Source organism: Taudactylus pleione, unplaced genomic scaffold (assembly GCF_031769625.1).
Source record: "Taudactylus pleione unplaced genomic scaffold, aTauple2 ptg000229l, whole genome shotgun sequence".
NCBI lineage: Eukaryota > Metazoa > Chordata > Amphibia > Anura > Myobatrachidae > Taudactylus > Taudactylus pleione.
Genome location: NW_028284631.1, coordinates 2,959,213 through 2,977,993, shown reverse-complemented (window position 1 = coordinate 2,977,993; position 18,781 = coordinate 2,959,213). Strand labels below are relative to the sequence as shown.

General features: G+C 46.5%; 1 protein-coding gene across 1 annotated transcript in view; it reads left to right on the top strand.

Moving 5' to 3' along the window:
• ANO7 (anoctamin 7) overlaps nt 1-18,781 on the top strand; it is a 202,114-nt gene that overhangs the window by 99,502 nt on the left and 83,831 nt on the right. The window contains exons 11-13 of the mRNA XM_088479281.1: nt 2,159-2,302; nt 3,058-3,195; nt 3,842-3,940. Coding sequence (XP_088335407.1) covers nt 2,159-2,302; nt 3,058-3,195; nt 3,842-3,940 — 381 coding nt within the window. The remainder of the gene's footprint in view (nt 1-2,158; nt 2,303-3,057; nt 3,196-3,841; nt 3,941-18,781) is intronic.

Here is an 18,781-nt window from a genome sequence, read left to right as displayed (position 1 = left end):
CGATTTGACTTTTCTTCTTTTCCATGGAAAGTGTGGTTCGTCATTGGATGGATCAATCCATACATACTAGCAATCACTGTCTGTGTGCGTTTGCCTGATCCAGGGCATAGCAAAGTCACTGATTGCGTAATATGATGAAATCCACAAAATCGGACGGCATCTCCACTTGCATCTGTCTCAGACCCAGTCTTGTGTTATAGCTACATTGTCGGTGTGATAGGAAAGCTTTTAGCTAATACTTTATACCATTGTACTCTGTCCGTCATCAAAATACTGCATGGCAATCTGATTAGATCTCTCTTGCATGGGATGGGTACAGGATGCCGGTGGTCAGAATCCTGATGCCGGTATCCCAACAGGGTTAGGATACCGACAGCTGTCGATCAGTATCCTAAACCTCCCCTCTCCCTACCCTAACCCTTCCTCCCCAGTACCTGAAACTAACCACCTCCTCTAGTGCCTAAACTTAACCACCCCCTCCCAGCAACCTAAAACCTAACTTTTCCCCCTTAGTGCCTAACCCTGACCCTTTTTCTAGAGCCTAACGCTAACCCACCCCCTAACCCCACTACTTACCTTCAGGATTTTGGAGGTCGGGACGCAGTGATTCTCACAGGTGGTCAGGATTCCAGCACCGGCATTCTGACCACCGGAATGCCTGTGGTCGGGATATTGACCGCATCCCCTCTTGCAGATAGTGTTTTGTTTCACTTATATGTATCCTACTCCTTTTTAGGGATCATGTGGAGCTTACTTATATTTTAGAACAATTTCGGTATGTTTCGTGATGTTGACATCTATTATAAAGGCACTATAATGTCAACAGGTACAAAATGTCGACATGTTCAAAATCTCGACAGATATATAATGTTGATACCCAATTTAAGTCAAACCTGAACATTTTTTATTGTTGATCTTTTAACTGTGTAGACATTTCATGTGTTGACACTTTGACAGTGTCAACATGGTCAAGGTGTCGACATTTTAATCATGTTGACATTATGACATTCAACATATGGTGTAGACCTTTTGACATTGTGATTGTCAACATGATGACTACGTCCCATTGGCACAGTTACATGTTAACATGTTTATCAGTCCTTAAATGTATTTCGATTTTTTGGGTGTTCATTGAACACAAGTGGGCTCACTTACAGGTGGATTTATTTGCACATTTGATGTATGTAGGAAAAATGTGTATAAAGTCGGACACATAAGTAGTATAAACAGACCATATGGCAATAACAAACAAGTCCCTAATGTCTTCAGGGGGGATGTAGTTGGCATCCCGATGGTAAGTATTGGATTAGAGGGAGGGTTAGGGTTAGGCACTAGGTGGAGGGGAGGGTTAGGCTGCGAGGGGTGAGGGTTAGGCTGCGAGGGGGGAGGGTTAGGGATAGGCTGCAGGGAGTGAGGGTTAGGTTTAGGGGTAGGGTTCAGGTACTTACCAGCCGCTGTGTCGGTATTTTAGCCTCGTTGGGATGCCGGTGTCAGGATTCTCCAGGATTTGGAGCACAGACAACCCGTACCCAACCCCTTCACTGGCTATTAGTCGAAGAGGTCAATGCACAATCAGCCAATCAGAAGCAGTACAGCTGATATTCATCATTAATTAATTAATTAATTAATTCAGAGTTACAAGAACACAAGTTTACTGTACTCGACCTACGCTTGCCCGCTCCTTCCCTGCCCGGTTCCTGTTTACCAGGTATAAGGAGCCCTAAGTAGCAGATTCTCCAAATCTTGGCATGGATGTCTGGGTATACATTTGTGGTGCACTGTCATGCACAGTATGGAAATGTCATTTATATGCTAAAAACAACAGACGTATAATGAGCCTCAGTGTCGCCAGTTACAATTGCTATTGGATAATGAAGGGAATTAGGTTGATGTAAGTTCTGATGCAGAAACAAGGCTGTACGTTATATGTGATATTGGATACTTAGGGGGAGATGTATCAGGCCTTGGAGAGGGATAAAGTGGAGACGTTGCCCAAAGCAACCTATAAACTTCTGTCATGTATTATTAGCACAGTCTTTGAAATGACAGAAGGTGATTTGTTGCTTTGAGCAACTTCTCCACTCTATCTCTCTCCTAGCGTGATACATCTCCCCTAGCGATCTGTGTGTTACATAATGTGTGTGTCTGATCCCTACAGGTCGGTGTGCTGTTTGACAATGCAGGGACACTGCTGTTCAGTTTCTTCATGTCAGTCTGGGCAGTGACCTTCTTAGAGTACTGGAAGAGACTGAATGCAACTCTGTCCTACCAATGGGACTGCTCAGAATTCCAGGACATTGAGGTGAATTAAATAGTTGATTTGAAGGAACTTTCTCTCCACTAATTGTGCAACATACTAGGAATGATCATGATGGTGGCATCACATGGTATGGTTTACACCATAGAGGTGGGAGATATGACTGCCATAGGGCCACCCTCTGCATTGTATGCCTTTGCTATTCTCTCTTACCATTGCCACGATGTCCTGTACCACAACAAGGGGCCTACTTTACACATACAAGTACAACATATTTGACAGGGGACTCATCATGTATATGGTATACTTCAATACATACGATAAATAAATATATAGGAGTTGTCACTGGAACATACAATGATATTCATGGATGGCTCTCTCCAGTTCCACTATTTTTGCCGAATGTCACTGTGCATGTGTAATGTGCTTCACTTATGCACTTTATTTATGCCTATTTTGCATAATATTTCTCTGATTACCAGACATCCCAGCATTCCTTTCATATAATGCCTTATTTTTATGTGTCATAGTACAAACAATATATATAGTATATATATTTACTAATAGTCAAGCAACCACTAGAAGAAGCCTGTCATGTGATCAGTCAGTCTACCTTGACAACCACTCAGTTAAAATGTATTTTGTATAAGTGGGTTTCCGGATTCTCACCTACAGATTTAGAAAATGTTGCACTGAACACTATTTATATGATGGTTACTGACTATAATCTCATAGAGCAATGGTGGCCTTCAGTCGGTAACTAGCTGTACCTACATCTGTGTAACAAACTTCTATTTCAGGAGACTCCTCGTCCTGAGTTCACAGCATTAGCTCCTCTTACTGTGCGCAATCCAATCACTGGGGTGATAGAACCGTATTTTCCAGATGCTATACGTCTACGTAGAGTCCTGACAGGATTCATGGTGATCATATTGATGGTAAGAGACTGACTGCAATACTGTGCTAGGTTTATACAGTAACGCTTGAGAGGGTAACCAGTCGACATTCAGAAGGTTGAGACAGTCATTTTTTTTACGTCTTCAGAATGTCGATGTTTAACGCGTAGACACCAAAATGTTGACATATGTTTTTTTGATGATTTTATGGCTAGGTTTAGGATTAGGGTTAGGCAAAAAAACATTTGTCTACATTTTGGTGTCAAAATATTAAATGTTGACATTCTGAACTTGCCGACATTGTAACTCTGTTGACCTAAATCTCTGTGGACTTATTGACTGTGTCAATATTCTGCCTGGCGACATTCAGTGCCTGTGCTGGTGTAGACCTATTGAATGTCGACCATCTGAATGTAGACGAGTTATACCACACCCCTTGAGAGTGAACATTTTATCTGCATTACTCCTGGTATCTGGCTATAGTTATACTGTATTATAGAGGTAATAGGAGATTCCTCTTGTTATTCAGTTCTGTTTGCCTCTCTGTTTCAGGCACAGGGGGTGCGTTGGAGCTGGGACCTCTCCTATTAATTACATGTGGAGGAAATTTTAGATTAGGAAGGGGTTGTCCAAAAATGGGAAATCCCTTTCATCTCCTCATGCTTACCCTATATTTTCTTCTTAACAGATTTCTGTGGTTATCATGGCTCTCATTTCTGTCATCATATACCGGCTCATCATCTCTGTGATTGTTGCAAGAAGTTCAAACAAGGTGCTCATCTCATCTGTGAGTAACCAGCTCTTATTACTGACCATGTATGTGTTCCGTGCTGTTTTGTACATATCAGTAATATGGTTTGACTGTGTGTATTTACCAACCGTGTGAATAATGCTGTTTCATATTTGTTTGCAAGCCATGCCTAAAGTCACAGCATTAAAGTTTAAGCGCCCCAACATCACATCTTTGTTACGCATAATCCTATTCCCTCTTCCTGCTTTAGCTCCCTATGGTTCTAAACCACAGCATCTTTTTGTGTTTTGGTTTTGGATCTGGATCTTTCTTCGTGATTTGGATCTGGATTGGTTTTGCCAAAACCACCCTTCCGTGTTTTGGGTTCTGGGTTTTGTGTTTTGGATCTGTATTTTTTTGAAAAAAAGCATAAAAACAGCTAAAATCACAGAATTTGTAGGTTTTTCTGCTCCTATGCTATTATTAACCTCAATAACCTTAATTTCCACTCATTTCCAGTCTATTCTGAACACCTCACACCTCACAATAGTGTTTTTATGTCCAAAAGGTTGCACCGAGGTAGCTGGATGACTATGCTAAGCGACACGAGTGGGCGGCGCAAACACGTGACCCATCTAGGAGTGACACTGCAGTGGCAGACAGGTTGGCAGTTTGAAAAACTAGGCCCCAAACTGTACATAATGCAAAGAAAAAAAAAGAGGTGCAAGATGGAATTGTCCTTGGGCCCTCCCCCCCACCCTTATGTTGTATAAACAGGACATGCACACTGTAACAAACCAATCATTTCAGCGCCAGGGTCTGCCACACAACTGTGGCTGAAATGATTGGTTCGTTTGGGCCCCCACAAAACAAGCTGGCAATTAATCTGTCCCTGCACAAACTGGCTCTACGGAGGCAAGATGTCATCCTCATCCTCCTCATCCACCGATTCCTCACCCTCTTCAGTGTGTACATCCTCATCCTCACTGAGTATTAATTCGTCCCCGCTGGAACCACAGGTCCCTCTGTACGTTCTGGAGGCTGGTCTCCCTGGAAGAGTTGATAATTAATTTTATGAACATCATCTTCTCCACATTTTGTGGAAGCAACCTCCTACGCCTTTCGCTGACAAGGTTCCCGGCTGCACTAAACACTCTTTTGGAGTACACACTGGAGGGGGGGCAACTCAGGTAAAATAGAGCCAGTTTGTACAGGGACCTCCAAATTGCTTCTTTTTCCTGCCAGTACAGGTACGGACTGTCTGACATGCCTACTTGGATGCTGTCACCGATGTAATCCTTTAACAGACAGACGCACGCTTGTCGCTGCTGCTTTGAGGATGCAAGTGCGGCTACAGCCCACACAATTCACAAAGACAGAAAAAAAAAGAACAATATTTTTATTGTTTGTGTAGCACACTTTGAGGGTGTCACCACCCTTTGACAGACAGACGCACGCTTGTCGCTGCTGCTTTGAGGATGCAGGTGGAATCTAGACGGGATTTGGAACCGGGGACACACTACCTCCATCATTTGTCTAAATCCCACTGCACTAATGGCGGATACCGGACGCACGTCTAACACCAACATAGCAGTCAAGGCCTCAGTTATACGTTTTGCTTCAGGATGACTGCTGTCGTACTTCATCCTCATCGCTAGGGACTGTTGGAGGGTCAATTGTTTAGTAAAAGTAGTGGTGTTCCTACTTCCTCTCTGGGATGATGAACAACTCCCAGCAGCAGCAACAGCACTAGGAGGAAGTGGTTCTTGATCTTTCCCTATTTTATTTTTATCAGAGAAAGTTTGGTCCTCCATTTATGTTATATTGATATATACGTGCGGCTAAAGCGCACACAAACACAGAAAATATTTTTTTATTTTTGCTGGAGAGTAGTGCACTTTGTGGGTTACACCACCCTTTAAGAAATGAGCCAGCCGGCTCTTTACTTATGGGACACAGGCGCACGCTTGGCGCTGCTCCTTTGTTGATGCACGTGCAGCCACAGTGCACACAAGTCACAAACACAGAAAATATTTTTTTTTTTGGTTTGGACTGGAGTGTACTTTGGGGGTTACAGTACCCTTTAACGGTCAAGCCAGCCGGCCCTTTACTTATGACACAGGCGCACGCTTGGCACTACTTTGTTGATGCACGTGCGGCTACTGCGCACACAATTCACAAAAAATATTATTTTTTTAGCACTTGGGGGGAGCACCCCTGATGGACAGAGCACCCCCTGGACAACACTACAGCACCCCTTTAGGACTGGGACACTGCACAGGACTTTGGAGTGGACACAGCCCCTATGGAGAACTGACTGCACAACACAGTCCAGCCAGCCCCTATGGACTTTGAAGTAGTGGACACAGCCCCTATTAACAACAGCAGCACAGCACAACACAGCCAGCCCCTATGGACTTTGAAGTAGTGGACAACAGCAACACAGCGCAGCACAGCACAACACTACTCTGCACTACACTACACTACACAGCCCAGCCAGCCCTAACTCCCACCCTCCCTCTTCACTGTCCACAGCCGAGTGAGAAAATGGCGCCGACGCAGGTACCTTATATAGGATCCAAAACCCGCGAGACTCGGAAGGCGGGATGATGACGTTTTGCCTCGATTTCAGATCCGAGTCAGGCGGGAAAAGTCGAGCCTGACTCGGATCTGCCTCGGATCGGGGGGGCTCGGATTTCAGATATCCGAACCCGCTCACCCCTAATATTATATATATATAATTTTTTTTTTTTTTTTTACATAGACAAAAAAATCTTACAGTTTCACATGTCCCATTAAGATTGCTTAGACATGATCTGAAAATTCACAAAACCTATTGATTTTCTGCCATTCAAACTTCAAAAAGCAATGAAATTATGATCATTAAGGCTGACGCCTTAATGGACGTGTTCCTTGCGCAATACAGATTTGGTATGCCATCACACCCTGTGGTTAACTGCAGATTCAGCACTCTCACAGAATGAGATAGCAGCTCCACCATTTTGTGAGTGACTGCAAATTCACAGAATTGTGTGCTCATTGGAATACACACATGCAGTCTATGCAACTGAGGTTTGAGCAGTTATGTGGCTCCCACATCCCACTCAGTGCCCACAATCTTTCCATTTGATCACCAAAACAATCTCACTGACTTCCAACATCCTTCTCACTGCATACATTTATCTCATTTAGAATACACGTTCAGCTCCCTTATTTTTAAAAATATCATATTCTGTCTATGCATATACACAGGGCCGGCCCTAGACCAATTTTTTTGGTAAGCGAATATATTAATTGGCACCCCTCAACACTTTGGCAAGCACATAAAAAAATTAAAAGGGCGTCGTCTCGAGGGAAAGCCGTACCTACGAGCCACAACCCATTTTTGTCACGCTGGATGCATGCCCAGAACTCTGGGAGCTGCTGGTCATGCCCCTAGTACCTCTCTCCATTGAATAGATGCAGCGCGCAAGCGCTTGGCATTTATTCACTGCTTGCTCTGAGCAGCACTAAGAAATAATATCATCATTGTAGACTACCTGCAGATCCCCTCTTTACTTTCTGTAGCAACAGAGGCTAGCTGGCAAATTTCAGCCTAGGGGCAAGAACAGACCAGAACACTGGCCCTTGAACAGTAAACCATCCTCAAATAGTGGTTTTAAGTATAAAACACACTGTGGGGAAATTTTATCAAAGGGAGATGAGCCCTTTTTATGGAACTAAATGGGAATTTTTGCTGGCTAAAGGGCGAGATTTGACTTTGCCCTATATATTGAGGGGATTGCCATCTGCAATAAGTATTTATGAAGAGCGTGCCAGTTCTGCCTGTTTTATTAACAGTATCCAGAAGAAAAATATTTTTTTAAAAATGCTTTATTTGTGGAATATTTTTATTAAATGAAGGATTGTTTAAACCATTTTACTAATTTATATAAAAAAAAAGTATTTTTATAAAAATGTACCTTTCACTTTCAGAATATATGTTTACTAGTTGTCCCAACCCACACTGCTTTCACCTCCATACTAATGCATAACAATTTATAATTCTATACTAGCACCTGGAATCCTTACACTTTTTAATTAATTTCTGGACAGAAAAATCTGGTAAATTATTTTCCCATAATAATTCCTTACACCCCTTCATGCATCATGTTAAAGCCGTGCACTACCAGATGACAATGACGACACTATACTGTACATTCATTATCAAATAACAACCAAAAAATAACCCATGTACACCATATTAATCATTGACTGCCCATAGCAAGTCCCTTGTAGACTTTGAACCATGATGGGTACACACTGACAGTTATATTGGCCGATCAATTGATCGGCCAATAGATCTGCTGCCCGTCGGCCAGTGTTTACCAGCGATATGTCTATGAACCTCGGCATTCACAGACATGTCGCATTGGCTGTGCTGCAAAGCCGATGGACAGATATTTCTGCAGACATATCTGTCTATCGGCAAGTGTGTACGGGCGATCAGCAGATCACCTGTAAACAGGCAGTGGCAGCCGAGGTGAGAGGGGGCGGACCCACCCCCGTTCCGGCTAGCGGACCCATGGAAAAAGAGACATATGATGGTCGTTCAGTGTATATGAACGACCATCATCTGCAGATATATCTGAAGATCACTCGATCTGCAGATATATCTTTCCAGTGTGTACCCCGGGCCGTAACTAGGGTAGTGCGACCAGTGCCATGGCACAGGGCACCGCAGGGCAGGGGGCGCTGTTTGGACCTGTCACTTTTCTGTTTATTATCATTCTCACTTGTAGCTTCCTCTTCTTTCATCCCCAGCATCTCCTGGCCTCTCCTATCTCTTCCCCATGAGACCAGTCTCCTTTTTTGGGTGCATTATGCCCCCATTAGAGGAATGTGGGGGCACCAATTCTCTTTCTGGCACAGGGCACCAAAAAGTCTAGTTACGACTCTGTGTGTACCCACCTTTAAAGTGGACCTGGAGAAAGGTCAGAAAGTAGTGTCATGCAGGCCGGACCAAAAGGATTAGTAGACCATTATTGTGTTCAGAGTGACAACAACAAAAGGCATTTTAAGGGACCTATATACAATACAGGAAGCATACCAGGGAATAAAATAGAGAACAGAGCATCCAAGTGACTTACTTACAATACTGTGAACATTCTTATGACCATCAAAAAAAAAACACAATACAGACTGCACCATATTGACCACCATACCCACCCACACCACTTGCATGTTCACGGCTACACTCAGTGTATACAGACTGAAACAAAGAGCTCGTGGCTCACACTGGGGGAAGCCATATTCTCAATTTGCTAAAGTGCTACCCGCTTTTAAAAAAAAAACACTGCAGATCACCTGATTATGTCCATGTGCTGGGGATGATGTAGGCAGCAGCAATGGCACTGTAGAAACAGATCATCAGCACTAGGACAGCCAAAGTAAGGGGGGGGCGCACATTCCTCTGACCTCTTTACTCAGTTGAGTTTTAGAGACAGTATGCAGTCGCCTGTGCATTTAAGTGGGACTGTCCTATGTGGTTTAGGTGTTTGGTGTAGTTAAGGGATCAAAGTGCGCGTGCATATCCTTAAGGCACGTATCCACTACAGGAGAAAAATTAGTGATTAAACAATTACGACATCGTTATCATTCAATCGTTCATTAATCTACAGTAAAATGTTGGAAACGGCCAGCGATGCGCGCTCACCGCTGGTCGTTGCTGGCATCTGTCATCGCCTGAACATGCAGGCCAACCGACAGGTTGTGCATGTTCGGGGATGAGGGAGAGTGCCTGCACTGAAAGATATATTCAGTGTGGTCACATTATCCACTGCACAGGGTGATGAATGATTGTACGATTACAATGTTGTAATCGTACAGTCGTTCCACTCTCGTGTAGTGGATACGCACCTTTACACCAAAGGTTCCCTAACGTGCTCCTCAAGGTACCCCAACAGTTCAGATTTTAGAGATGTCCAAAGTTGAGTACAGGTGGTTAAATTAAATTGTCTGAGGTACTAATTAAGTCACCTGTGGTCAAGCATGGATATCCTTAAATCCTGCACCATTAGGGTGACGAGGACAGAGGACCTCATTCAGAGGCGGTCACAAGAAGCGATCACTCTCTCTGAATGAGGGCGGGCGCTTCTTTTTTTTTGGTGCAGCATCCTGGTCGCAAGCTAAGCTGTGGGTTACCACCCACAGCTTAGCTAGCGACCAGGGTGATGGTCACGATGGTGATCACCATTGCGACCATTGGGGCTTGCGACCAGACCCTAAGGTTGGGTCTGGGCACTCGCAAGCCCCAGGGAGCTTTCTGCTCTGATGGAGCAGGAAGCTCCCCACTGACATCACTGATGATGTCAGTGCGGCCGCCCACAAAACGGTAGGCGTTCCTTAAGGAACGCCTCCGTTTTGGAAACCACTGCCCCGGCCCGCCTACAAAAAGGGGCGAGCTGTCGATTAACATCGACAGCCGCCCCTTTTGTAGCGAGCTCCGGAGTGAGAGGGCGTGCGCAGAGCTACCCATCGACCCGGTTGCGAGCACATCGGTGTTTGCGACCAGGTCCGAATGACCCCTAGAGTTTGGGAACCACTGCCTTACACCATATCCACTTCAACCATGCTTCCTGCATTGTGTGTAATTGAAATTGCTAAGCAAAGGACACATAGGAATCTGGGGGCACACAGAGAAAGGAAGGATCATTGAGGATCAAAGGAAGATATGTACTAGAGTCAGCAAACATTTAGGGGGGTCAGAGACTGACACTATATTCAGATAGAGAGAAGGGAAGATATTACGTGGAGTGCAGGAAGCAGAGCTCTTATAAGCTGCTCTCCTCCTGAGACCAAGGGTCTTTATAAATAAGCTGCTCGCCACTCTGTCTGACCTCACAGCCACCAGAGTGGGAAGAGTATCAGGCACCACGGTCTCTGTGAAGTGAGCCGTGGAGCAGTACCAGTACAGTAGCCCATTTTAACGAGCTGCAGCTGTCAGTCCGACAGACACTATCCGGGTTCTGCATGAGAGCCTCTGGGATCATTTGTGAGTGACTTAAATTCCTCACATACCTTCCTGCCTGGTCCATCCATGTGCAGCTCACTTGCCTCATCTCCGGGTTTCCTGTCAGGTAGTGTCACACTGACTGCCGCTGTCTGACTGGTGAAGTGTCTGTTGCTGGCTGCTGCTCCTCAGCCAGAGCCAGCTCCTCTTTACACTGTCACTGGCAACCAATCTGTGAGTTCTGCAGCGTGACCCTATGACATCACACTAGCGCGCTGCCTACTACACGTGCAAAGGGGGAGGCAGGACTGAACGGCTTCTCTGCATTGGGACTTGTAGTGTCGCTAGTGCCCCTTCCATGCAAAGGGGGCGTGTCTGCCGAGCAGCGGAACAGCCGCTGATGTGATGTGCAGGCAGTTTTGTCAGTGAGTGACACAGTCTGCCCGGCACCCGCTGCCCACCCAGAGATCAGCTGCTGGCTGTATTGTGTTTAATAATAAAGTAGCATGGTCGCAGCCACGGCGCCCTCCACTATGTGGCGCCGTACGCGGCTGCGTACCATGCGTAATTATAGAACCGGCCCTGCATGTACACTTTCTTCCCCTATATGCCTTATCGATTCCTACCTATCAAATTACATTTATTTCACAACATTAATAATACTGAATAAACCGTGAATATTACACTTTAATGCTAGGGAACCTTTTATGTAAGTGTGCAGTGTGTAAGTATTGGGATTTTGGGAAAAGATGCTAGTTAGCGTTGTGCGACTACGTGTTTGTGGAGTACACCATGGTATGTGTCTTGCAGGGTTAATCATTTTATATGTTTTAGTGACTGTCTGTATTTATATGGTGAGGACTTTCAACTTCTTTCTATTGCGTGGCAATCGCACAACGCTAAATAATAGCATTGCCGTATGTACTTATAATGGGCGAGATTCACTAAAATGGCGCTGGGCGGCTAGTCGCAAAATGGCATCTTATTGCCATATGCAAAATGGCGTTGCGCAGATTTAATTTTAAACCGATCCTGTCTCAGCCAATTATCCAGCTTCGACAGCCTCCATGCTGCTATATATTCCCCAATCCCTACTGCTGTGTGGTCTCCCAACTGTGATAGTCTGTGTTCCCTCATCCGCACCAATGTTTTTCCCCAGCCGCACCACCCTGCATCCGTGCCTTCTCCACAGCCACCCTTCTGTCTCTCTCTCATCTGTGGCACTCTTTCTTCCTCCATCTGCACTACTCTGGTCCCCCAACCATGCAACTCTGTCTCCCCCCACCACCCGCAACACTCTGTTTTCCTCCCCATCCACACCAATCTGTCTTCCCCAATCCCTACTGCTGTGTGGTCTCCAAACTATGGTAGTCTGTCTTTCTCCATCTGCACCGCACTGCATCCGTGCCACTCTGTTTCCTTGTGCACCACTGCCTTCCCCTAAGCCACGCCGCTGTCTTCCTTTCCTCTGTGGCACTCTTTTTTCCTCCATTTGCACCACTCTGTCCCCCCCAACTATGCAACTCTGTCTCCTCCCCCACCCACACTACTCTGTTTTCCTACTAGGGGTGAGCGGGTTCGGATTTCTGAAATCCGAACCCCACCTTGCCCCCCCAATCCGAGGCCGATCCGAGTCAGGCTCGACTTTTCCCACCTGACTCGGATCTGAAATCGAGGCAAAACGTCATCATCCCACCTTCCGGGTCTCGCAGGTTTTGGATTCTATATAAAAGGTACCCGCGTCGGCGCCATTTTCTCACTCGGCATGGACAGTGAAGAGGGAGGGTGGGAGTTAGGGCTGGCTGGGCTGGGCTGTGTAGTGTAGTGTAGTGTAGTGCAGTGTAGTGTAGTGTTGTGCTGCGCTATGCTGCTGTTGTCCATAGGGGCTGTGTCCACAGGGACTGGCTGTGTTGTGCTGCTGTTGTTAATAGGGGCTGTGTCCACTACTTCAAAGTCCATAGGGGCTGGCTGGACTGTGTTGTGCAGTCAGTTCTCTATAGGGGCTGTGTCCACTCCAAAGTCCTGTGCAGTGTCCCAGTCCTAAAGGGGTGCTGTAGTGTTGTCCAGAGGGTGCTCTGTCCATCAGGGGTGCTCCCCCCAAGTGCAAAAAAAATAATATTTTTTCTGTGTTTGTGAATTGTGTGCACTGTACGTGCATCCTCAAAGCAGCAGCGCCAAGCGTGCGTCTGTCTGTTAAAGGGTGGTGTAACCCCCAAAGTGCGCTCCACAAAAAATAAACAATTCTTTTTTTTCTGTCTTTATGAATTGTGTGCACAGTAGCCGCACGTGCATCAACAAAGTAGCGCCAAGCGTGCACCTGTGTCATACGTAAAGGGCCGGCTGGCTTGACCGTTAAAGGGTGCTGTAAACCCCAAAGTGCACTCCAAACAAAATAAAAAATTATTTTCTGTGTTTGTGAATTGTGTGCACTGTGGCCGCACGTGCATCAACAAAGTAGTGCCAAGCGTGCGCCTATGTCATAAGTAAAGGGCCGGCTGGCTCATCTATAAAATAAATTATTTTCTTCTGTGTTTGTGAATTGTCTGCACTGTATGTGCATCCTCAAAGCAGCAGCGCCAAGCATGCGTCTGTCTGTTAAAGGGTGGTGTAACCCTCAAAGTGCGCTCCACAAAAAATAAAAATAATTTTCTGTCTTTGTGAATTGTGTGCACTGTAGCTACACGTGCATCAACAAAGGAGCAGCGCCAAGCGTGCACCTGGGTCCCATAATTAAAGAGCCGGCTGGCTCATTTCTTAAAGGGTGGTGTAAACCACAAAGTGCACTAGTCCCCAACAATAATAAAAAATTATTTTCTGTGTTTGTGTGCGCCTTAGCCGCACGTATATATCAATATAACATAAATGGAGGACCAAACTTTCTCCGATAAAAATAAAATAGAGAAAGATCAAGAACCACTTCCTCCTAGTGCTGAAGCTGCTGCCACTAGTCATGACATAGACGATAACATGCCATCAACGTCGTCTGCCAAGGCCGATGCCCAATGTCATAGTAGAGGGCATATACAATCCCAAATGACAAAGTTCAGGAAAATGACCTTAAAAAAAACATTTAAATCATCTGAGGAGAAACATAAACTTGCCAATATGCCATTTACGACACGGAGTGGCAAGGAACGTCTAAGGTCTTTCCCTATGTTCATGACTAGTGGTTCAGCTTCACATGACGATGGAAGCCCTCATCCCGCTAAAAAAATCAAATGAGTTAAGCTGGCAAAAGCACAGCGAAGAACTGTGCTTTCTAAGAAGATATCACAAATCCCCAAGGAGAGTCCAAGTGTGGTGGCGGTTGCGATGCCTGACCTTCCCAGCACTGGACGGGAAGAGGTGGCTCTTTCCACCATTTGCACGCCCTCTGCAAGTGCTGAAAGGAGCACCCACAGTCCACTTGCTGATATGCAAATTGAAGATGTCACTGTTGAAGTACAACAGGATGAGGATGCTGGTGTAGCTGGCGCTGAGGAGGAAGTTGGCGAGGAGGATTCGGATGGTGATGTGGTTTGTTTAAATCAGGCTCCGGGGGAGACAGTTGTTGTCCATGGGATGAAAAAGCCCATCACGGTCATGCCTGAGCAGAAGACCAAACATTCCACCTCTTTGGTCTGGCAATATTTCTATCCAAATCCGAACAACAACTGTCTTGCCATATGTACCATATGTAAAAGTGAAATAAGTAGGGGTAGGGACGTTAACCACCTAGGAACATCCTCCCTTATACGTCACATGCAGCGTGTTCATGAAAAGTTACTGTCAAGTTCAGAAACTTTGGCTAAGACCGTAAGCAGTCCAGGGACACCTAAATCCCTTCATCCTATTGTATCCAAGCACCTGCAAACCACAACTCCCTCCTCGTCAATTTCCTCCTTAGTCAGCATCAGAAGTAGTCCTGCAGGCCATGTCACTGGCATGACTGACTCTCCTATCCGGGATTCCTCTGGAGGATCCTGCATTGCTACGCCTACTGTTGCCGCTGTTGCTGCTGGGAGTCGTTCATCATCCCAGAGAGGAAGTAGGAACTACTTTTACTAAACAATTGACCCTCCAACAGTCCTTAGCGAGGAGGATGAAGTACGACACCAGTTATCCTGAAGCAAAACGTATAACTGAGGCCTTGACTGCTATGTTGGTGTTAGACGTGCGTCCGGTATCCGCCATTAGTGCAGTGGGATTTAGACAATTGATGGAGGTGTGTCCCCGGTTCCAAATCCCATCTAGATTCCACTTCACTAGTCAGGTGATACTGAGACTGTACAGAAACGTCAGAAAAAAAGTGTCCTCAGTGTCCTGAAAAATGCGGTTGTACCCAATGTCCACTTAACCATGGACATGTGGACAAGTGGAACAGGGCAGACTAAGGACTATATGACTGTGACAGCCCACTGGGTAGATGTATCACCTTACACAGCAACAACAGCAGCGTCACCAGTAGCAGCATCTCAGAAACGCCAGCTCGTTCCAAGGCAGGCTACGCTGTGTATCACCGGTTTCAGTAAGAGGCACACCGCCGACAACCTCTTAGAGAAACTTAGGGAAATCATCGCCCAGTGGCTTACCCCACTTAGACTCTCCTGGGGATTTGTGATATCTGACAACGCCACCAATATTTTGCGGGCATTACATCTGGGCAAATTCCAGCACGTCCCATGTTTTGCTCACACAATAAATTTAATGGTGCAGAATTTTCTGAAAAGCGACAGGGGCGTGCAGGAGACGCTTTGGGTGGCCCGTAAAATTTCTGGCCACTTTCGCCATTCAGCGACTGCGTGCCGAAGACTGGAGCACCAGCAAATACTCTTGAACCTGCCCCGCCATCACCTGAAGCAAGAGGTTGTGACACGGTGGAACTCAACCCTCTATATGCTTCAGAGGATGGAGGAGCAGCAAAAGGCCATACAAGCCTATACATCCACCTATGACATAGGCAAAGGAGGGGGTATGCACCTGACTCAAGCACAGTGGAGAATGATTTCCGTGTTGTGCAAGGTTCTCCAGCCCTTCGAACTTGCCACACGTGAAGGCAGTTCAGACACTGCCAGCTTGAGTCAGGTCACTACCCTCATCAGGCTTTTGCAGAAGCAGCTGGAGAAAGTGAAAGAAGAGCTGAGACGGATCGATTCCGCTTGGCATGTGGGACTTGCAGATGAAGCCCTTCATTCGATTTGCAGGGATTCCAGGGTGGTCAATCTGTTGAAATCAGACCACTACATTTTGGCCACCGTGCTCGATCCTAGGTTTAAAGCCTATGTGGTGTCTCTCTTTCCGGCTGACACAAGCCTGCAGAGGTGCAAAGACCTGCTGGTGAAAACACTGGCCCCGATTCAGAGCCGGACGCTCTGACAGAGCGATCGCTCTGAATCAGGGCCGTCTCACCTCCTTTTTGGAGCGGCTCTTGGCCGCTCGCATAGTTGTGGGTGACCACCCACAGCTATAGCAAGTGGCCAAAATGATGGTCGCGATGGTCAAGACCATCGCGACCATCGGGCTTGCAACGAGACCTTGCGGTAGGGTCTCGCTGCCGCAAGCCCTGGAGTGCTTTTGGCTCTATCAGAGCCAAAAGCACTCCCACTGACATCACCACTGACCAAAAGGGGGCGTGCTGTCAATCACCATCGACAGCACGCCCCCTTTGGTGCGAGACCCATAATGACGGCTTGGCACGATGGAGCCGCCTCCGTCTTGCGCATGCGCACTTGGGCAACATCGACCCGCTTGCGAGTTTGTGCCGCCCACTCGTGTCGCTTAGCAGTCATCCAGCTACCTCGGTGCAACCTTTTGGACATAAAAACACTATTATGAGGTGTGAGGTGTTCAGAATAGACTGGAAATGAGTGGAAATTAAGGTTATGGAGGTTAATAATATCATAGGAGCAGAAAAACCCACAAATTCTGTGATTTTAGCTGTTTTTATGCTTTTTTTCCAAAAAATACAGATCCAAAACACAAAACCCAGAACCCAAAACACGGAAGGGTGGTTTTGGCAAAACCAATCCAGATCCAAAAAACGAAGAAAGATCTAAATCCAAAACACAAAAAGTGGCCGGTGCACACCCCTACTTCCTACCCATCCAAACTAATCTGTCTTCCTCAATCCCTACTGTTGTGTGTTCTCCTATTTGTGCTAGTCTATATTCCCTTATCCACACCAATCTGTCTTTGCCCATCTGCACTGCTGTGTCTTCCCATGTCCATGCCACTCTCTTCCCCCATCCATGTCGCTGTCCCCCCAAACTGTGCCACTCTGTTTCCCCCCATCCGCACCACTGTTTTCCACCTATCTGCATTTCTTTGGTTACTCCCCCCCCTCTGTACTGCTTAACCTTCCCTTCTCTACGCACCTTTGTGTCTCACCTATACACGCTGCTGTGTCTCCTCCCTCCATCCACACCACTTTTATCCCATCTGCACAGCTCTATTTTCTGCTTTGACCTCAGTTGCATAGACTGCATATGTGTATTCCGATGAGCACACAATTCTGGGAAATAGCAGCTCCACCATTTTGTGAGTGACAGCAATCTCATTCTGTGAGAGTGCTGAATCTGCCGTTAACCACAGGGTGTGATGGCATACCATATCTGTATTGCGCAAGGAACACGTCCATTACGGCGTCAGTCTTAATGATCGTAATTTAATTTCTTTTTTGAAGTTTGAGTGGCAGAAAATCAATAGGTTTTGTGAATTTTCAGATCATGTCTAAGCAGCCGTAATGGGACATGTGAAACCGTAAGTTTTTTTGTCTATGGAATTTCATAGCTTTTTTAAAAAAGTTATTAACTATCAGGGTTTCAATGAGCAAACCGGACCACCTGCAGGGGAGAAGGGCAACAAAATGGTACACTAACGCAGGTAGAAGAGGGGACAGTTGGTTTGGGAGGTGCAGAGTGTGAGACTACTGTAGGCGTGTGGGGTAGCAGCAGCAGCGGTGGTGCAGAGCAGTGGCAGCGGTGCAGTGCAAAGGGGGCATCAGTGGGCGACAGAGGGCTCACTGGTAGTGCGTATGCACATGAGAAAATCAAATCAATAAGTCACAGATGGATGAATTGAATGTGTAAAAAAAAAAAAAAAACGTAGCCCCGCCCCCCTAGAAAACAAATAACTCCGAGCTTTGCAGCCCCAGTACTGGTTGTGCTAAATACAGGGGGCAAACGACGTAGAGGTTCCCCATATTAAGCACAACCAGCACCAGGCTTTTCAGAACCTGTCCAGGTTGCCAAAGTACGGGGGGAAAAATGACGTAGGGGTCCCCCGTATTTAGCGCAACCAGCACAGGGCTCTGAGCCGGTCCTGGTTCCGGAAATACAGAGGAAAAAAATGCATAGGGCCCCCCCCCTTGTATTTCCCAGAAGCCTGGGGTGCCCTGAGGAGGGGGGACACCTTTATTGGGGGGGTCCCCAACTCCCCAGGGATCCCCGGCCTGGGCTGACTAGCGGTCAGGGGTGATACTGCGGCTGGGGGGCCCGGTGAAAGGGCTCTCCTGGCTGTAGCATCACCCCCCCCTGCTAGACAGAGTCCGGTGCCGGTTCTGGGAAATACGGGAGGGCCCTATGCATTTTTTCCCCCTGTATTTCCAGAACCAGCTCAGCCCTGTGCTGGTTGCGTTAAATATGGGGGACCCCTACGTTATTTGTCCCCCAATATTTTGGCAGCCAGGACAGGTTCTGAAAAGCCTGGTGCTGGTTGTGCTTAATACGGGGGACCCCTATGTCGTTTCTCCCCTGTATTTAGCACAACCAGTACTGGGGCTGGTTGGTTTTTGGGTGGTGGGGCGACGCCATTTTTTTTTATTTTTTTTAAACAGAACCAGGTATCATGGATCTACCAGATCCAGTCTGCATTCTGTGTGCTGCTACCTGCCACGGGGCCTAGTGCCTGCACCACCGCCGTCCGCTCTG